The sequence below is a fragment of the Hippichthys cyanospilos genome, chromosome 15, assembly GCF_059441005.1.
Source record: "Hippichthys cyanospilos isolate Australia breed blue-spotted pipefish chromosome 15, RoL_Hcya_1.0, whole genome shotgun sequence".
In the NCBI taxonomy this organism is placed as follows: Eukaryota; Metazoa; Chordata; class Actinopteri; order Syngnathiformes; family Syngnathidae; genus Hippichthys; species Hippichthys cyanospilos.
The window spans coordinates 1,719,740-1,736,931 of record NC_142383.1 but is presented as its reverse complement, the minus strand read 5'-3'; the positions used below and the strand labels follow the sequence as shown (position 1 = coordinate 1,736,931).

Genomic DNA, 17,192 nt, shown 5'->3' with positions numbered 1-17,192 from the left:
AGACGTACAACAAGGACCAGGCAGCGCAGAAAATAAACAATGACCCGACAAGAAGCGAATGCAAACTGGGAACTTAAATAGACTACACACTTAACGAGAAGACACAACACAGCTGGGGGAGAAACAAAAGGCAGGGGAAGCTAATTGGATGACAAGGAGGGCAGGTAAACAGGCAGGTGGACAAGATCAAACTAATGAGACAGGGAGGCGAGGCAGACGCGGAGAAGAAACTATTGAAACTAAATGGTGAAACAAAGAACCCCAAATCTCTACAACAAAAACCCATAGCAGAACATAACCCAGGCATAACGTGACATAAAAGGACACCTAACTGTTCTCTTAAGATTCGTGTCTTTGAAGCTTCAAATAAAGGAAATCTAAAAACAATCTAAAAGACAATTTGATTTCCAGACTTTTTATCTATTATCGACAAAATCTTAAAAATTCCACAACAATAGCGACACTAGTCAGCTGAATTCTAATTGGCTAAAAACTCCAACATAAAACTACGGCACTGCAAGGAGCATAACCAAATGGATATAAAATATAGAAAATGGAGAATTTTTGTAATGAAGAAAAAAGTGAGGAAAAAAAATACACAGAGGTGACCGTATTGCAAGGTTTCACTGTATTTGTTTAATTATAACAATAGATTTCGCTTTGGTTTTTGTCGTCACAGATCTGTTTTATTTATGGTTGAAGAACAAGAGGCACATGTGGCAAAGTGCAACCTCTGTGTTCCTGCCACATCAGTGTCATTTGAAAGAGTATACCCAACTGCTAGAGACATATTAACACAGTCAAAGGCATGTTTGAAATAGATAAATAGAAATAAATAGAATTTGTCTCTTTCAATAACTTTCTTCTGTGCTTTTTTTCAGTGCATGTTAATATATATGCCATATATATTTTTTTAGCAAACATTGTCCAATATATCACAATACATATCACAATATGTCTGTGCTGTATCGCAATATATGGCAATATATTTTTAAGACACATTATATATATAAGCCATTACTTTGGACTTGTCTCAAATACGGCTGAAAGTAAATGGCTGATTCTGACTGTGAAAGGAAAGACATGACTGAAGCCACTTTCTGCTGTTGCATATCAAAATTTTGATCTGCCACATGACATGAATCAATCTAAATTTAAGACAGAAAATTATTGGTTGAGGGTTTTTATCAGTCATTTGAGGTGAAATTGAGATTACTATGACCAATCACTTTAATTATAGAACGTTTTTATTTAATTCTATAATTATCTAATATTTTGACAGCACTAATTTTCAGCACCAAGGTCAGAACTCTCAGCGTGACTGAAAAGTAACTCCCTATTTTAAAATACTGTACTTCAAAGGTATTTACGTATTGTAATACGTTTCTCTTTTTGTATGTTCCAGCGATCGGGTTTGCATGACAATACTTCATCATCTTAGCAATACTTGAGCATGTCTTCCATGGTCCGCCACCATATTTGCACTTGAACAAGGGCTCTCCAACATATGTGAAGTGCTGCCAGTTGGGCATGTTCCTGTCGTCAGAGGTCCAGCCACTTTAGAAGTCTTTGAAATTTCAAAACAAATAGGCAAACTGAAAATAATATAAGAGCATAAGTGTAATTCCCATATATGATAGAACACAAACAAAAAATGAGAAAAGTACTACAATATATGAATGAATAATAATTACTTTATTTTAAAACGTGGCGTTATAGTTCAATCACCCTGTACGTACTTTATAGTGCTTATGTGACAGTGTGTGGAATTTAACAACATCTAGTGGTGAACCAAAAATGCTCTTGTTTTTGAAACCCACTTTAAAAGGGTACCCCATGAGCTGGTTTCCTGACAATCACAGGACAAACATATACAAACAACTCACAAACACCCCTAAGGACAATTTAGACTGTCCAATATGCCTGCCATAATTGTTTTTGGAATTTGGGAGGAAATCCATGTATGTATGAGGAGAGCATGCAAACTCCACATAGGAAGGTTAGAACCGGAAGCAAATTCATGACCTCTGCACATCTGAGGAGGATGTACTAACCAGTCTGCCACGGTGCCGCAAAGACCATACAGTGAGAGAAATGTAGCATGTTGACACAGAAGCCATATAAACTGGGACCATGACAAAGAATGAACACGATGAAAGCATAACTTTATTTCATTGATAGATTTCAATGTTTCCATCCGTCTTTGAAGTTTTTTCCTTCCATGTTGTGTTTGTCTCATATGTACCTCTCAAAGTCATGATTACAAATGTCAAAGTCCACGTGCATTTTTAATATAATAATTTTAAATAGTAGCAATAGTAGCCTGATATACAGCCTCTTAATGTTACATAAAACAATGTTTTCAAGCATTAATAAATAATGAGTTCATTATAATACTTATTATGGCACAGTTTTAGCCTGCAGACTGCTTTTTTTTAAGAGTTTTGGCTCTATTTTAAAAATACAATTGTCTGCTTTGAACCACTGATCTATTCAATTTGTAACCAAAAAGTGTGACGATCGCAGAGATGACTGAACGTCAACATTTATTGTTTTTTCAAAATGCCACACTTAACGAAAAATTACTACCCCTTTCTGGGATCTTGATTGGGGGGAAAAATTAATATAACTAACAATATTATTGCTGCTCTTATTTAAATATCAATACCTCTGAAGCAGGCCGTAGTTTGGGACCACTGATCTAATTGCACACACAGCAACTGTAAACAAGCAATCCTTGCATGAAGATATGTTATCAAATCCATGAGCATTCATTCATGTAATAAATATACAAAACCACCATTTCTATGTATACTATGTAAATGAAACAGTCTTTCTCATTTGGATGGAAAAGGAATGTATTCATTAATTTTAGCACTTGTTCAACAAAATAAAAACCAATAGTAGTGTGGAATCAAAAGGAAGAGCGAAACATTTTGAAACAAAACAGCATCTGTTGCATGTTTACAAGCTGGAGCAGATAGGTAGGAAAAGCTACATGCTTGATTCATTGTGACGACGTTTGTCATTTTCCAAATCACTATCCTGTGAGATGAGCTTGTAAGGTTTCTTCCTCTCTTTCTCCTCCAGCACAGAGTTCCCCATCTCAACGTCCCTGCTATGAAGCTCGTGTCGAGAAAGGAACTCGATGATGCCAGCTCCAATTGAATCACCCAAAACATTGGTGGTGGTACGCAGACGGTCGCTGTTTCACAAAATAAAGAGGATATTCAACATCACTGACGTCACTGTTGAGAGTACTGAGTCATCTAGATCAAGTCTTCTCAAACTTTTTGGAGTCAGGGACCCCTTTTAGAAAGCAAATTTTCCAAGGACCCCCATTGCAAATATTTACAGAAACAAATCAAACGATAACACCATTTAAAACTTATTAGCGTTATTAAATTTAATAAGTGCCCTTTTTATTCACCAAAAGATTCAATTCGATAGTATATATATATATATATATATATATATATATATATATATATATATATATATATATATATATATATATATATATATATATATATATGTAGAGAGAGAGAGAGAGAGAGAGAGAGAGATTTATATAGTAAGTATATTTGTTACTTTCAGCTGATTAGAAGTTTAGAAAATAAAAATTGCAAATTATACACCTCCTTATAACAAACCACATAGATCTCCAATTATTTCGCCCAAAACAGCATTGTAAAATAAAATGCTGCTTTAGATTTGCTGGATTCATCACCTCGTTAGCAAGCCATTGTAGACACAAAATGCATTCTGCCAAATTTCAAAATTATTAAATTTTTATTGATATATTAACTCATTCAATGCCAGGAATGTATTTTCGCGAGACTGGAGATTCAATCCCAGATATTTAAATATCAAATTGATACTTAAGTACATTAAGGACATTAATTTCCAGATCTTAAATATCAAATCGATATTTAAGTATCTGGGATTGAATGTCATATATATATATATATATATATATATATATATATATATATATATATATATATATATATATTTAAGGACATTAAGGAAATTAAGGACATTAATTTCCAGATCTTAAATATCAAATCGATATTTAAGTATCTGGGATTGAATGTCATATATATATATACAGTGGTACCTCGGTACTCGACCATAATCCGTTCTGAGGTGGTGGTCGAGCACCGATTTGTTCGAACACCGAATCCAATTTTCCCATAAGAAATAATGGAAAGTATGTGTGCACAAGTAAATGTGCACAAGCAGTACATGATAAAGATAAAGATAAAGATAAAGATAAATAAAGCATTATAAACCATTTTGTATAATTTACTTACGTTTTGGAGAGTGGTTGATGGCATACAGGAATGGATGTGGAGAGGACGGGAGGGAGTTACTCCTTCCATGATGACGCTAGCTAACTGCGACGCGAGGTACACCGCGTTCATATTTTGCTATAATTTCCTTCTTCGGTTCAATAGTGGTCCTCATTGTTTTCCTCTTTGCCTTCCCCTTATCACTGTCTTTCTTTGGACCCATTATTAAGGGCTAGAGCAACACGAAAAAGTTTAAATCCGGGAAGAAATACTCGAACAAACGTCTTACTCCGCTGGCGGTCTGAGTTGAACTGGCGCTTACCCGCTGGCCGAGAAGGGCCGAGGAGCGCGTTCGGGTCGGCTCGGCTCGGCTCGGCTCGGCTAGTCGAGAACCGAAAATCTGTTTGAGGTCCGATGCATTACCTACTTGAATTTTTTGGTCGAGCACCGATTTGGTCGAGTATAGAGGCGGTCGAGTACTGAGGTACCACTGTATATATATATATATATATATATATATATATATATATATATATATATATATATATATATATATAAATATATATATATATATATAGATAGATAGATAGATATAGATATAGATATATATAAACATATATATATACATATATATATATATACATATACAGTATATATATACATATATACAGTACATAGAGAGTCTCGCCTTTCAGCTCAGCTCTCTCTTTATCACGACAGACTGGTACAGAGTCCGCATTATAGCAGACGCTGCACTGATCCGCCTGTCGATCTCCCATTTCATCCTACGATCACTCGTGAACAAGAACACAACATACTTGAACTCCTCCACATGGGACAGCATCTCATCCCCAACCTGCTAAATAATCTGGGCTTTTAAGCCCCTGGTAGGGTCACCTATGACGAACAGGTCTTAGCTGAGGGACCAGACTCAGCACGCTCATAGATCCTCTATGATGATTACAAATATTGGACCCTGTTTTGACACACCCAGACACGGGTCACCGAGGCCCCCCCTGGAGCCAGGTCAGGAGGTGAGGCTCGTTGGCAAGCGCCTGGTAGCCGGGCCTGTACCCATGCGTCCTTCTTCCCATGGGCTCACCACCATAGGGGGCGAGTGCGATGTGAGCTGGGTGGGGGCCAAAGGCAGGGATCTTGGTGCACCGATCCCTGACTACAGAAGCTAATAACAATGTGCATATGTATAAAACAACAAAAAGACGGCATACAACATTTTTCAAATTATTCATCCATCCACCCATTTTCTATAGCTGTTTATCCTTAACGCGGGTCACAGGCTTGCTGGTGCCTATCACAGCTGACTTGGAGCAGTAGGTGGGGGACACCTTGAACCGGTTGCCAGCCACGCGGTTGCCATGTTTTGAGACCTGCGGCTTTTAGTCCAGTGTAGCTTATCTGTGTGTGTTTTTTTATTTTTTTTGCTAGCCACCAGCAAGCAAATGTGTGTATCTGTTCGAGGTGTCAATTTATGGAACAACTATCAAATAGAACTGAAAAGCTGTGAATCAATGGCTGTGCTCAAATAGAGTTAAAACAATATATTATTTTAAAAAATGATGTCTACATTTAATAAGGGAATGTATAAAATTTTGGGTAAATTTGTGATGTATAAATGTTACCCACAGTACACAGTATATTTGATTTTATTTAAGTATTTATGATTGTATATGAATTATGTAGAATGTGTTATTATGTTCACGAAAAACAACTATCAAACAAAGGGAGACAAAAAAAAGATGTAATTGAAGTATTGATTTTGATTTTGAACAGATATCCATCCATACATTCATTTTCTATCAATATGTTGGGACATGCAGGCATGTCTGTTAAAGAGAGGATGTTGCTGTTGGCAGACAATTACAAAAAAATCAAATGACTATAAAAAACGACGAACTTCATATAACATCTTTTTGCGTAAAGATCTGATGTTATTACCTGTGGCTTATATTCTAGTGCAGCTTATCCATGTGTTATTGTTTTCTTTTTTTTTTGCTAGTCACCAGCAAGCAAATGTGTGTATCTGTTCGAGGTGTCAAATTTTTTTTGCTCATTTTTTGCTGCTGCGGCTTGTATATCAGTCCGGCTTATATTCGGGAAAATGCGGTAGTTTTGCTGATATCTGGGGAAGCATGGTGTAAGACTAGTTACCCACCACCGTCTCACAGAGCAGAAGTTGTAGGGTTTGCATGTTCTCCCTGTGCCTGCGTGGGTTTTCCAAGGGTATTTTATTTTCTTCCCACGTTACAAAAAATGCATTGTAGGCTCATTGGAAACTCTAAATTGTCCTAAGTTGTGTATGACTGTTTTTCTTTTGTGCCCTGTGATTGGTTGGCAACCAATTCAGAGCGTAATCGCCTATTGTCCAATGTCACCTTGGAAAGAGTTGGATGGACGGCTAGATCAGTGGTCAAAACAATGGATTGGTGAACGGACGGACGGCCAGATAGATGGATGGATGGATAGATGGATGGTGACATCTGCAGAAATCCTGTTAAATTCCCACATACTACATGAAGTGCTTTCATCTATACCTCCAGGTATAGTAATACCTCCTACTCATATTTGAGAATAGCTGATATTAAAAAAAAAAAAATATATATATATATATATATATATATATATATATATATATATATATATATATATATATATATATATATATATATATATATATATATATATATATATATATATGAATCTTCAGTTTTAGTGATGGCATACATAAGGTTCTATTCTGTTCTACTATGCTCTATATACGAGGAAAATGTTCACGTTTGGACCATCCTAGTTGAGAAGACAGGGAGTTTTCCTAATTTGTCCCAGTTAGCTGAGCAGTTTCTGAGCTGGTCTTCTAATTGGAATTATTAATTTGGGAAACCTAATTATGTTTCTATGTTAAAACTTACTCTAGAAAATATTCAAGAAGGGACAGATGTAGAGCAGCACTTTGGGGAGGAAGGAAAAGTGTGTCACTAGGTGGTAGTAGAGATGGCATACTTTTGACCTTTAAAATGACAAAGATCCACATGTGTCCACAGTGTCCACATGTGATAGCAGTTTTTGCTCTTGACCTTGTCAACATGATTATATTTTTGAAGACAAAACATACTCACAGGAACCAATCAACCGCAATAATCAGAGTGATATCATCAGTCGGTAGTCCAACAGAGGTCAATACAATCACCATGGTCACCAGGCCTGCTTGTGGGATCCCAGCAGCTCCGATACTAGCTGCAGTTGCTGTTATGCTTGATTAAAGGGCAGGTAATTAAAATATCATTTAAAATAAAATCATTAAAATATAATTTGTACACTGCGTGTTTGCTATTCTTTTATGGATGTCCTTCATTGCTCATTCTTACCTGATGGTTATGATCTGACCAAAATTCATCTCCATATTGTTGACTTGTGCAATAAAAATGGCCGCCAGTGCTTCATAGAGAGCGGTCCCGTCCATGTTGATTGTGGCACCGACAGGCAACACAAAGCGAGTAATTCGCTTGTCTATTTTGTTGTTCTCCTCCAAACATTTGAATGTGACCGGGAGTGTGGCTGAGCTGATAGATGACAGCACAGAAGTGAGACAGCTTTATACCAAAGTGTACTTTATTTTGGAACTTTCTATTATGAAAATCAATTTGATGTTAATTGTTATATTGGGGCCTTACCTGGAAGAGGTGCCCAATGCAGTGACCAGAGCTTGCAGAAGCCCAGCAATGAAAATGAAAGGGTTCTGCCGAGTGATGACAAAATACAAGGTGGGAAGAATAAGAATGGCATGGATCATTAGCCCAATGATAACTGTGATGGTATACATGCCCAACTGGCCACCCATTTGTGTAAGATCATCCATCTCCACTATTTTTCCGGCAATGAGGAACAGGATACCAATAGGAGCGTACCTGACAGCAGAAGAAGGTAAAGTTAGGAAAAATGTGGTTAAAATTTGAATGAACAGGAAGTGAAATTGAAAGTCCTACCACATAATGATAGCAACCAGCTGCATGATTGCTTCATTGAGGCTGTCAAAGAAATCCCTCAGCAATTGGCCTTGCTCTTTCATGTTGCCAATTATCAGGCCAAAACACATAGAGAAGACGACTAAGCCCAGTGCGTTTACACCGTTCACCTGACCAGGGACTGGTATCACTTCTTCTTGGGTGATCTCCATGACCTCCTGAGTACCATTGGTTGTGTTAAAGAGGGAGTCGTTGACTGTCATGGACACATGAATGACTCTTTTTCCATATTTGGTTTTGAACTGGACAAAAAATAATGAAAGAGTTTGGTTAGCGCTACACATTTTCCTTATTTATATGATCATGATCAAATCCATCCATTAACCCATCTTACCTTACCAATTTCTAACACACTCAACCTTTGGTATACCCAAGCTTTGGTATAGTGTACCGAGAAAAATAACTTGCACGCACTGGGTTTGTTTCCATATGTATCATACTAATTTGCTTTGGATCAAAGCTAATTTAATTATCTAGGAAAGACAACTCAAAGTAAATTTAAAATAAGGAAAGATAATTTCATTTGTTAAGGGAAAATAATATAAACCTACATGGCCCTATGTGAAAGAGTAATGAGTTAATTGTGATACCTTTATTTTTGGATAGCTGAGTTAAATTTAAATGGTAACACCCAAGCCTGATTACATACAGATTGGTTGAATAAAAAAATTGCTTAAATAGTACCTGTAAACAATCACTGAAGTCAGGTACAAGATTTTAAAAATAAATGTGTCATGCCCCGGTTAGCATGTCTGCCACATAGTCGAGAGGTCCCGGGTTCAATTCTAGCTTGTCCGGGCCTTTCTGTGTGGAATTTGCATGATCTCCTTGCACTCATATGGGTCTTCTCAAGGCCATCCTCCCACTTTTGAAAAAACATGCATGGTAGGTATGTTGGACACACCAAATGCCTTTTGATGTGTCTGTGAAAGCGTTTGTGTGGCATCAGATACTAAAGGTTAATTTTGAAGTGTTGTGTGTCCTTCCTCCACAAATATTCTTTATCTTTAGCCACATAATTCTCATATTTCCAGTTAGTGTTATATCAACTCATTAAAAAACTAACACATACACACACACACAATCGCAAGCACATTTTCACACATCGTAATATTAAAACAAGAAAACCTTGGTGAAGTTTAAAAATGACGGGATCGTAAAAGTTGCTTGGGGTTGAGGCCAAAATCACCATTTTGCCCAATTTCCTCAGCTTTTAAATGTTTAAAATCTTGACTGTCTGATGTCTTTACATTCTATTGGAATTTACTCTCTAGTGGTCTTTCAACAGTTTCTGAAAGTTTGAGCTCAATATATTTTTCTTAAGGTACTGGTTGCTATGCTATACAATTGATGTGCTCAAAACTAGGGCTTTCAACTTAGCAACATTTAAAGTACTGAAACTTTGTTCAATTTTTGAGAAAACTCAAAGTACTACACATAATTATAGAGGGAATTGAAATTACAATACTGTATATGAATAACTTTTCATTTTTCACACATGAGGACCATTTTGCCGGTGCCGGTCACAAATACAAAACATTGTCATAAAAGGATTCAAATACACACAAGTATGTTGTTTAAAGATATTTTACATAAGTGTGACATTATTTCAGTGGCTCACCTGTTGTGTGCAGGCTTGGACTAAATTCGGAGGAAACATGTTTCTGAAAATGCAGTCAATTAGAGATGGTCAAAGTTTCATTCACCCTCTAGTCTACTTTCATACTTAAATATGAGCTACCTGATAAGATCCAAAAAGGCATCTGCAGGACTGACTTGCTCAATCATTTGTTGCTTTCCAAACTCATCTTTAGATCCTTTTCCCGGGTGAATAATCAGGACAATGAGTATACCAATGAAAACTGCAATAAAAGTAGTGGTCATGTAATAAATCACAGCTCTCATTCCCATTTTCCCTGAGGCTTTGCTGTCCAATGCTGCCATTCCTAATGCACACAAGGGTGGAAAAGCAAAATAGTATTTAAAAAGAAAACAGAAATATTTAATTATCTTTGCAACCAAAAACGAACCATGACCCAAGCAAAGAAAAACACTCGGCAACATTTGCAAACACTTACATTTTTTTTCGCCTTACGATGTGGATCGCAATGTTTTTTTGTCTTCTCTCCACGCCATTTTTTTTGTCTTATGACATAAAAAAAATTCTTCTCTTCTCAAACACGGCAGTCAGTGTGCATGCATGTCATAGCATCACTGCACACATCACTGCCTACATTACTACAATGCTGGTCTGCTATTGGTCGGCGTCACAGGGTCACAATGATGCTGGTCTGCTATTGGTCGGCAGACGGGGTCACGAAAAGGGCTGCCCAAAGACTTGCGCTTGTTTGTGAGTGCTTTCAAAATGGTATTTATTGTGCATTTAGTGCTTAATTCAATCTTTAATTGGTTAGCCATTGGTCCCAAGATTGCTAGTGATGTTAAAGCAAGAAGTAAGAAGATGCATAATATGGAAACGAAGCTGGAGATAATCAAGAAATGCAAAGAACGCTAAGATAGCCTAGGCTAGGCTACCTTCACTAGAGAATATGGCTAGAACAGGGGTTGGCAATCCGCTGCTCTTTACCGCCGCCCTAGTGGCTACCCAGAGCTTTTTCAAACATTCTTAAAGTTTCAAACATTCTTAAAGTTTTCCAATGCTCTATAAATGTGTAGAATAAATATTACGTTTCAACATTTCAGTCAACGAAGATTTACGTCATAGCCTGCGACCCGCGTTTCTATCAGCAGAGCGGGATGCCAGGCAAGTGGCTGTTGTAAACAAACCGGCGGCTGTGATGGGCCATGCATCCCAAAGGGAAAAAGAGAAAAATAACTGAGGAAATTAGGATTCAGCATTTCTCTGACCAAATCATTTGCATTCATTGTCAATGCGGAAGTACTACCCGAATGTTTGCTCTGCAGCGAGAAGTTGTCAAATAACAAAAAGAGCAATGTGGATCAACATTTTCAGCGAGAGCATGCTACATTTGCAGCCAAGTACCCAGTTGGGAATGAAAGGAGAAGTGTGATTGCATTCCTTCTGGAGAAATTAGAGGAGTGCAAAAATAGAATTAAGAAGTGGATTGCGTCTCTAAACTCCACAACTGCTGCAAGTGTGGTTGCAACCCGGGAGATAAAAAACGTGGCAAACAATTCACAGTTGGTGACTACTGTACATGAAGGAATCATTCATCAACATATCAGAACACCTATTTACAGACTTCATATACAAAAAATAATAATAATACAAAACAAAAAATTAAAGACATGCTATATGCTTAGACTCCGCTAAAACAGTGAAGGTAAGAGCGATTAAAATGGCAGGCAACATCTCCGATCTACAAATCAAGGGCATTAATTCAGCGCCAGCATACTCAATTGCCTGTGATGTGTGATGTGATCGATATTGAACAGACTGCGCGTTTATGCAGGTATGTGGCTGATGTTTTATTTTTATAAATGCAGGCTGCCTTTTATTGCTCTGTTGCCCAGATTAGGGGCACGTTATGCATGTTCCTTTTTGTTTTTTTGCAAATCCTCAAAATAAAAACTTCAAATATCTTTCTTTAACTTCATCAAAGCAATGAAACATTCATTAATATTGTAAAGAAGTTAAACTTGAGGCGGCATCGCACAACAGAGTAGTCGCGCGGCGCATTTTTTCGACAGGATGCACTTCAGGAAAGATAAACATTTAATCATGAAGGCGCAATGGCTCATTATGTATTCGTAGTTAACTTAATCATTTTGATTGTTGGCTAATATAGCTACTATCAATACATACAGCATGTGGTGCCTTCATTATAAGGCTTTTAATTTTTTGCGGCTCCACACATATATGTGTTTTTTTTGTTTTTTTTTGGTCCAATATGGCTCTTTTAACATTTTGGGTTGCCAACCCCTGGGCTAGAACAAGCTCGTGACGTCACTTTGATGGTAAATAAATCCTTATATTTTATCCTTATATATCCTTATATATTTTATTTATTATGTTATTTAATTGTATACATGTCTATTAAATATACTGTAAGTAGAACTTACTATACTATTTTGATACCATTTTTGAATATGTATGCTGGATACAATTTTGGTTTTTACCTGGGGTTTTACACGCATTAGCTAATTAACATAGGTTTGGAATGCCCCCAATACGGCGAATTTACGTTACGGTCCCAACGCCGGAAGGGGTAAATCTCGTAAACTGGGGGCCCACTGTAGTTGGAATTGAATGATGGGACTCTAACTCATTCAATCCCAAATACATTTTCTTATGTTTTAGTAGTCCAGACATTTGAACCCAGGCTCTTAAATTTTTTTTCACTTTTTTTTCAAGTCTTTGTCCAAAGTAGGTTTTAAAATAGCTGTTACTAAATCAATCAGTACTAAAGTAATCAATTAGATAACTAAGTACTAAAGTAATGAATTAATTTAGCTAATTAAGTAATAAAAGAATCAATTACCTTTGGTAATAAGTACTAATAAAATTAATTATTGTAGGTACTGAAGTACTTAAGTAATTACTGATTTCAGGCACTAATGTACTAAAGAAAGTACGATAACTGATTTCTTTAGTACTTGAGAAATCGTAGAAAGTAATCAATTCATTTGGTAATTTTGAAAGTAATTTATTTCTTTAGTACTTTAGGAATCTCTAAGGAAAGTAATCGAAATCTTCACTATTTAAGCACCTAAAATCAGTGATCACATTACTTCAGTAATTTAGTACCTAAAGAATTCAATTACAGTACCTTCCTACTTTAGCACCTCCATCCACCCATCCATTACCTTCCGCTTATCCGGGCGAAACCTTTTCCCTTGCATCGCCTTGCGCCCCCCTCAGAGACTGGCCTAAGTAGCGATAGCCACGTAAATTTTGGTGATATAATTGTTTTTTTTCTATAATTCGTTGAATTTGTTGTTTTTTTACATTCACACTTAGTGCTTTAGACCAGGCATGTCCAAAGCCAGTCCTCAAAGGCTGCCTATCCTGCATGTTTTTTATGTTTCCGTCATCCAATGCAGCTGATTCAAATGATCAGGATAGTTATCAGGCTCCCGCTGAGCTTACTGGTGATCTGATCTTTTGAATCAGGTGTGTTGGAAGGACAGAAATCACAAAAACATGCAGGATAGGTGACCCTCGAGGTCTTGGTTTGGACATGCCTCTTTTAGACTGTCCCAAGATTAATACAACGTTACTTAATATTTCAAAAATCACCAAAAGGTCCACAAATCCATTCAGATCGACATGATTGTGCTTTGTTTATCTGTTAGACACTGACAAATTTATGACCCAAACTTATGATTTTTACCTGTTATTAGACTGGAAACCAGTAAAGGCAGAACAAGCATCTGCAGCATTCTCATCAGTAGTTCTCCAGGGAAAGAGAAGTACTTCACCTCTCGATAGGACATCTTATAGGGACGTAATACAAATCCCACAATAATTCCTACAAAGACAATGAAGGTGTGGAACAGTGCTTCTGTATCATACGTCTGCACCTTTAACGACAAACTTGTGAGACCTCAAGTACATGAAAAAAAAGCATTAAAAGCTCAATGTACCAGATTAGACACTTTTATAGCATTAATATTCCTATGAAAGGCAGTAATCATTCATCGGATGCCTTTTCTAGCAAACTTGCAAGATCATCCCAATGGAGAAAGTAAAGACACCTGATTTTGAAGATTTTCTTTGTCTTAAGAGGTTAAGGTAAGAAAATTTTGAAAAATGTTACTGAGACATTATAAGCAGTCAATATACAGACACAATGTATATTTTTTCTCTATATATTTATTAAATGTTTTAGTAAAACAGTGTAAAAGTTCATCCATTCATCTATCCATTTTCTAGAGCCGCTTATCACCATAAGATTTGCAGGCTTGCTTTTGCCTATACCAGCTGACTTTGGGCATTAAGTGAGGGACACTGGTTGCCAGCCATTCGCAGGGCACACAGAGACAAACACGCATTCATGCACCCAAAAATACCTAAGGACAATTTAGTTTATCCAATACACCTGTCATGCATGTTTTTGGAGGGTGGGAGGAAGCCGGAGTGCCCAGATGGAACCCACGCGGGCTCTGGGAGAACATGCAAACTCCACACAGGAAGGCCTGTGCTAAGTGGATTTGAACTCGAATCTCTGAACTGTGAGGCAGACATGCTAACCGCTGCTCCACCGAGCTGCACATGTAAAAGTCTAGGTATGTAATTTGAAACCGTTGTATAAAGTGTATAAAGTCATTTTCCTCTGAATCAGTCAAATGTCATCTTATTATTATTTTTGCATTTGAAATGTAAACTACAGATATTAATGATGATTAGGAAAACCCTGAAGACCTGACACAACTGAACCAAAATCTACAGCACAGAACTAGCCAGCTAAAGGCCCAGTGAAAAGGAAGGAGTATCAATGGAAAAGATAAGCATTTGAACCTATGCCTGTTGACTTTGTAGAAAGTAGACTTTTGAGACATTCCAAAATTTAAAATAAAAGTTTGTGACCCACTATTTTAATTTATAAATAATGTTGTTTCCAATTCTATTAATGGAGGAGTTTTCAAATCCCAATAGTGCTTGATAGTAGTTATTTTGCTCATTAATAGTGGGTAGTGCTCTTCTTCCATCGATTCATCCATTTTCTACAGCTACTTATCCTCACAAGGGTCGCTGGATGCTGGTGCCTATCCCAGCTGACTTCAGGCATTAGATGGGGAACATCCTCAACTGGTCAGCCAATCACAGGGCACAGAGAGACCAACAACCATTCACGTACCCACTCACACCTAAGGACAATTTAGAGTGTCTAATACTCCTGTCGAAGAGAACACACGTGGGCTTGGGGAGAACATACAAACTCCACACAGGATGGCCAGAGCGAGGTGGATTTGGACTTTGACACTCTGAACTGTGAGGCGATGTACTAATCACTGTTCCACCGAGCTGTCCAGTGTTCTTCCTGATGTTTGGAAATACTGTACTAATAGCTGTATGTTTGATATGCCTATGTGATATTATGATTTAGTTTGATATGAATGTTAGAATTTTAAGCATTATGACCAGATGTATCAAATATGACACAAATCAAGAGTCATAAATAGAAACTGATTTACAGAAATGTTTGTGATGTTTTCAAAGAATCTGAATTTTCAGTTAATTATTTCATGGTTCAGGTTTTTGAAGAATGAAATACATTGTTTACCTTGTCATTGAATTTGATAAGGCATACATACCTGCAATAACTGCGCCGACTGTGAACAAAACAAAGGCATTCTTTTTTAGGAAAGTCTGGATGTCCTCTTTAGAGAGCTCCTCTACTTTCCTCTTGGCCTTCATGGTGCGTATGTGGATGCCTTCTCTGAAACGTTGCATCCTGCTGCACTAAACCACAAACTTAGATTCAATCGTTGTCAAGTGGATCAATACATTTAGTGAATCTTTACGCTGATTTGATGAACACAATAGGGATTTTTTTCAAAGGCACTGCATACTTTCACAAATCATACATTGCAGCTGGAAGTGGAACGTGGACACTGATGAAGAATCATAATGACCTTAATGGCTTGTTAAAGGCGTTCTCTATTTTCACATCAGTGGTCTGGAATGCCCTACCAATGGATGCTCGTTGCCATCTCAGTAGAAATCTTTAAATCCTGGCTAAAAACACATTTTTACAGTCAGCCATTTAGTTAAAAGGTCTCTTTGACTGCAGATTTCTTCTTTTCCTCCCTGCTCTCTTCTCCCGGTGTGGAGAGGGAGCTACATGGTGAGACGACTTGCACCCATCCAGTGAGACACTTTTGTTTTCGGATGGACCCACCGGGCTCGATTGTGAGGAGAATCTTAGCTGATGGTATCTCCTAGCGTCATGGCATCTTCACACCGGACTCTTACTGCTTAATGTGGCACAATGTGTTATTTTTGGCACTCAACATCTAGTGCAAGCCGTTGAGCCTAAAAGGGGGTTCCTCCCAGTTCCAGTACCTTCTTAAAGTGTCTTGTTTTCCCCGGATGAGGTTTTACAGAGAATGATGGATTTTAATTTTGTTGCCCGTTACAATTTGGCAGTTTTCATCTTCCTTCTGTATCCTCGTGTGGATTTTTCCCCAAATATACTGGATATTAAATATTTAAACATTCCCATAGGTGTGATGTTTTAAATGGTTGCTTATATGATCAGTCAAGGGTGAATCGGAACCGAGAGCAGCAATACATTCTGGACTGATAGTTGCTCATGACGAAAACAGCTACTCACACTCACATTCTTACCTTCAGACAATTTAAAGTCTGCGATTGACCTAACATGCATGTTTTTTGAAGGAGGAAGAAATGAGAGTACAGTACAAAAAGTAAGAACCTTTGCCTTGAACCCAGCTTAATGTGTAAAAAATATTAAAAAGTCATGCTACATACCTCTTAAAATTTGCTGATTGTTACTTCTCAGTTGAGGGTTACCGTGCAAGTGTGATGTGGAAAGCAAGCCGTTGGGTTTTTTTTAGGATTCAGAATAGAGTGGCAGCAGACAGCAGAAAACAGAATATGAGAAGAGATAGTGTTCTCCTACTCGTACTATAATAGGGAGGGGAGAGAGGAAAAGAGACAGAGCGGGAGACCAAAGAAGTCAAAATATAAAATGATCCTCCTATTGGTTGATTATCCCAGTGACTCATTTTCAGGCAACACGTACAGTTAACACATTTCATCCACCAATCCAGGAAGTTTCGCTTCCTTTTTGGTTGCCACCCGCTTGCAGTCCTGCAATTGAAAGTGAAACAACAGCTTTAAAGGACACATTACCTCACCGGGGACATGTTTTAGTTTGAGCCAATACCACAGAGAACATGCCACTCC

At 37.5% G+C, this 17,192-nt stretch overlaps 1 protein-coding gene across 4 annotated transcripts; it reads right to left on the bottom strand.

Moving 5' to 3' along the window:
- Positions 1 to 1,802: 1,802 nt before the first annotated feature.
- On the bottom strand, positions 1,803 to 16,902 carry LOC148411320 (excitatory amino acid transporter 1-like). 4 transcript variants are annotated; one of them, XM_088434735.1, is made up of 11 exons: positions 16,755 to 16,876; positions 16,611 to 16,639; positions 15,575 to 15,722; positions 13,651 to 13,788; positions 10,077 to 10,281; positions 9,957 to 9,999; positions 8,297 to 8,577; positions 7,985 to 8,218; positions 7,679 to 7,873; positions 7,430 to 7,564; positions 1,803 to 3,205 (listed from the first exon to the last, which is right to left on the bottom strand). In XM_088434735.1, exons 3-11 carry the CDS (start codon positions 15,711 to 15,713, stop codon positions 2,995 to 2,997), a joined length of 1,581 nt encoding a protein of 526 aa, XP_088290861.1. In that variant the 5' UTR covers positions 15,714 to 15,722; positions 16,611 to 16,639; positions 16,755 to 16,876; the 3' UTR covers positions 1,803 to 2,994. The 4 variants fall into 4 exon arrangements, with proteins under 4 accessions (XP_088290861.1, XP_088290860.1, XP_088290863.1 ...); XM_088434734.1 differs by lacking the exon at positions 16,611 to 16,639 and having other exon boundaries at positions 16,755 to 16,902; XM_088434737.1 differs by lacking the exon at positions 16,611 to 16,639 and having other exon boundaries at positions 15,575 to 15,717; positions 16,755 to 16,860.
- Positions 16,903 to 17,192: the final 290 nt, after the last annotated feature.

Bases quoted from the DNA above. Each gene is read 5' to 3' on its own strand.
- LOC148411320 (XM_088434734.1), bottom strand. From the start codon at position 15,713: ATGCAACGTTTCAGAGAAGGCATCCACATACGCACCATGAAGGCCAAG. The intron at 10,000-10,076 runs GTAGCTCATATT...CTGCATTTTCAG, and splicing joins GCCTTTTTGGATCTTATCAG to AAACATGTTTCCTCCGAATT. The intron at 8,578-9,956 runs GTGAGCCACTGA...TTTTTTGTCCAG, and splicing joins TCCAAGCCTGCACACAACAG to TTCAAAACCAAATATGGAAA.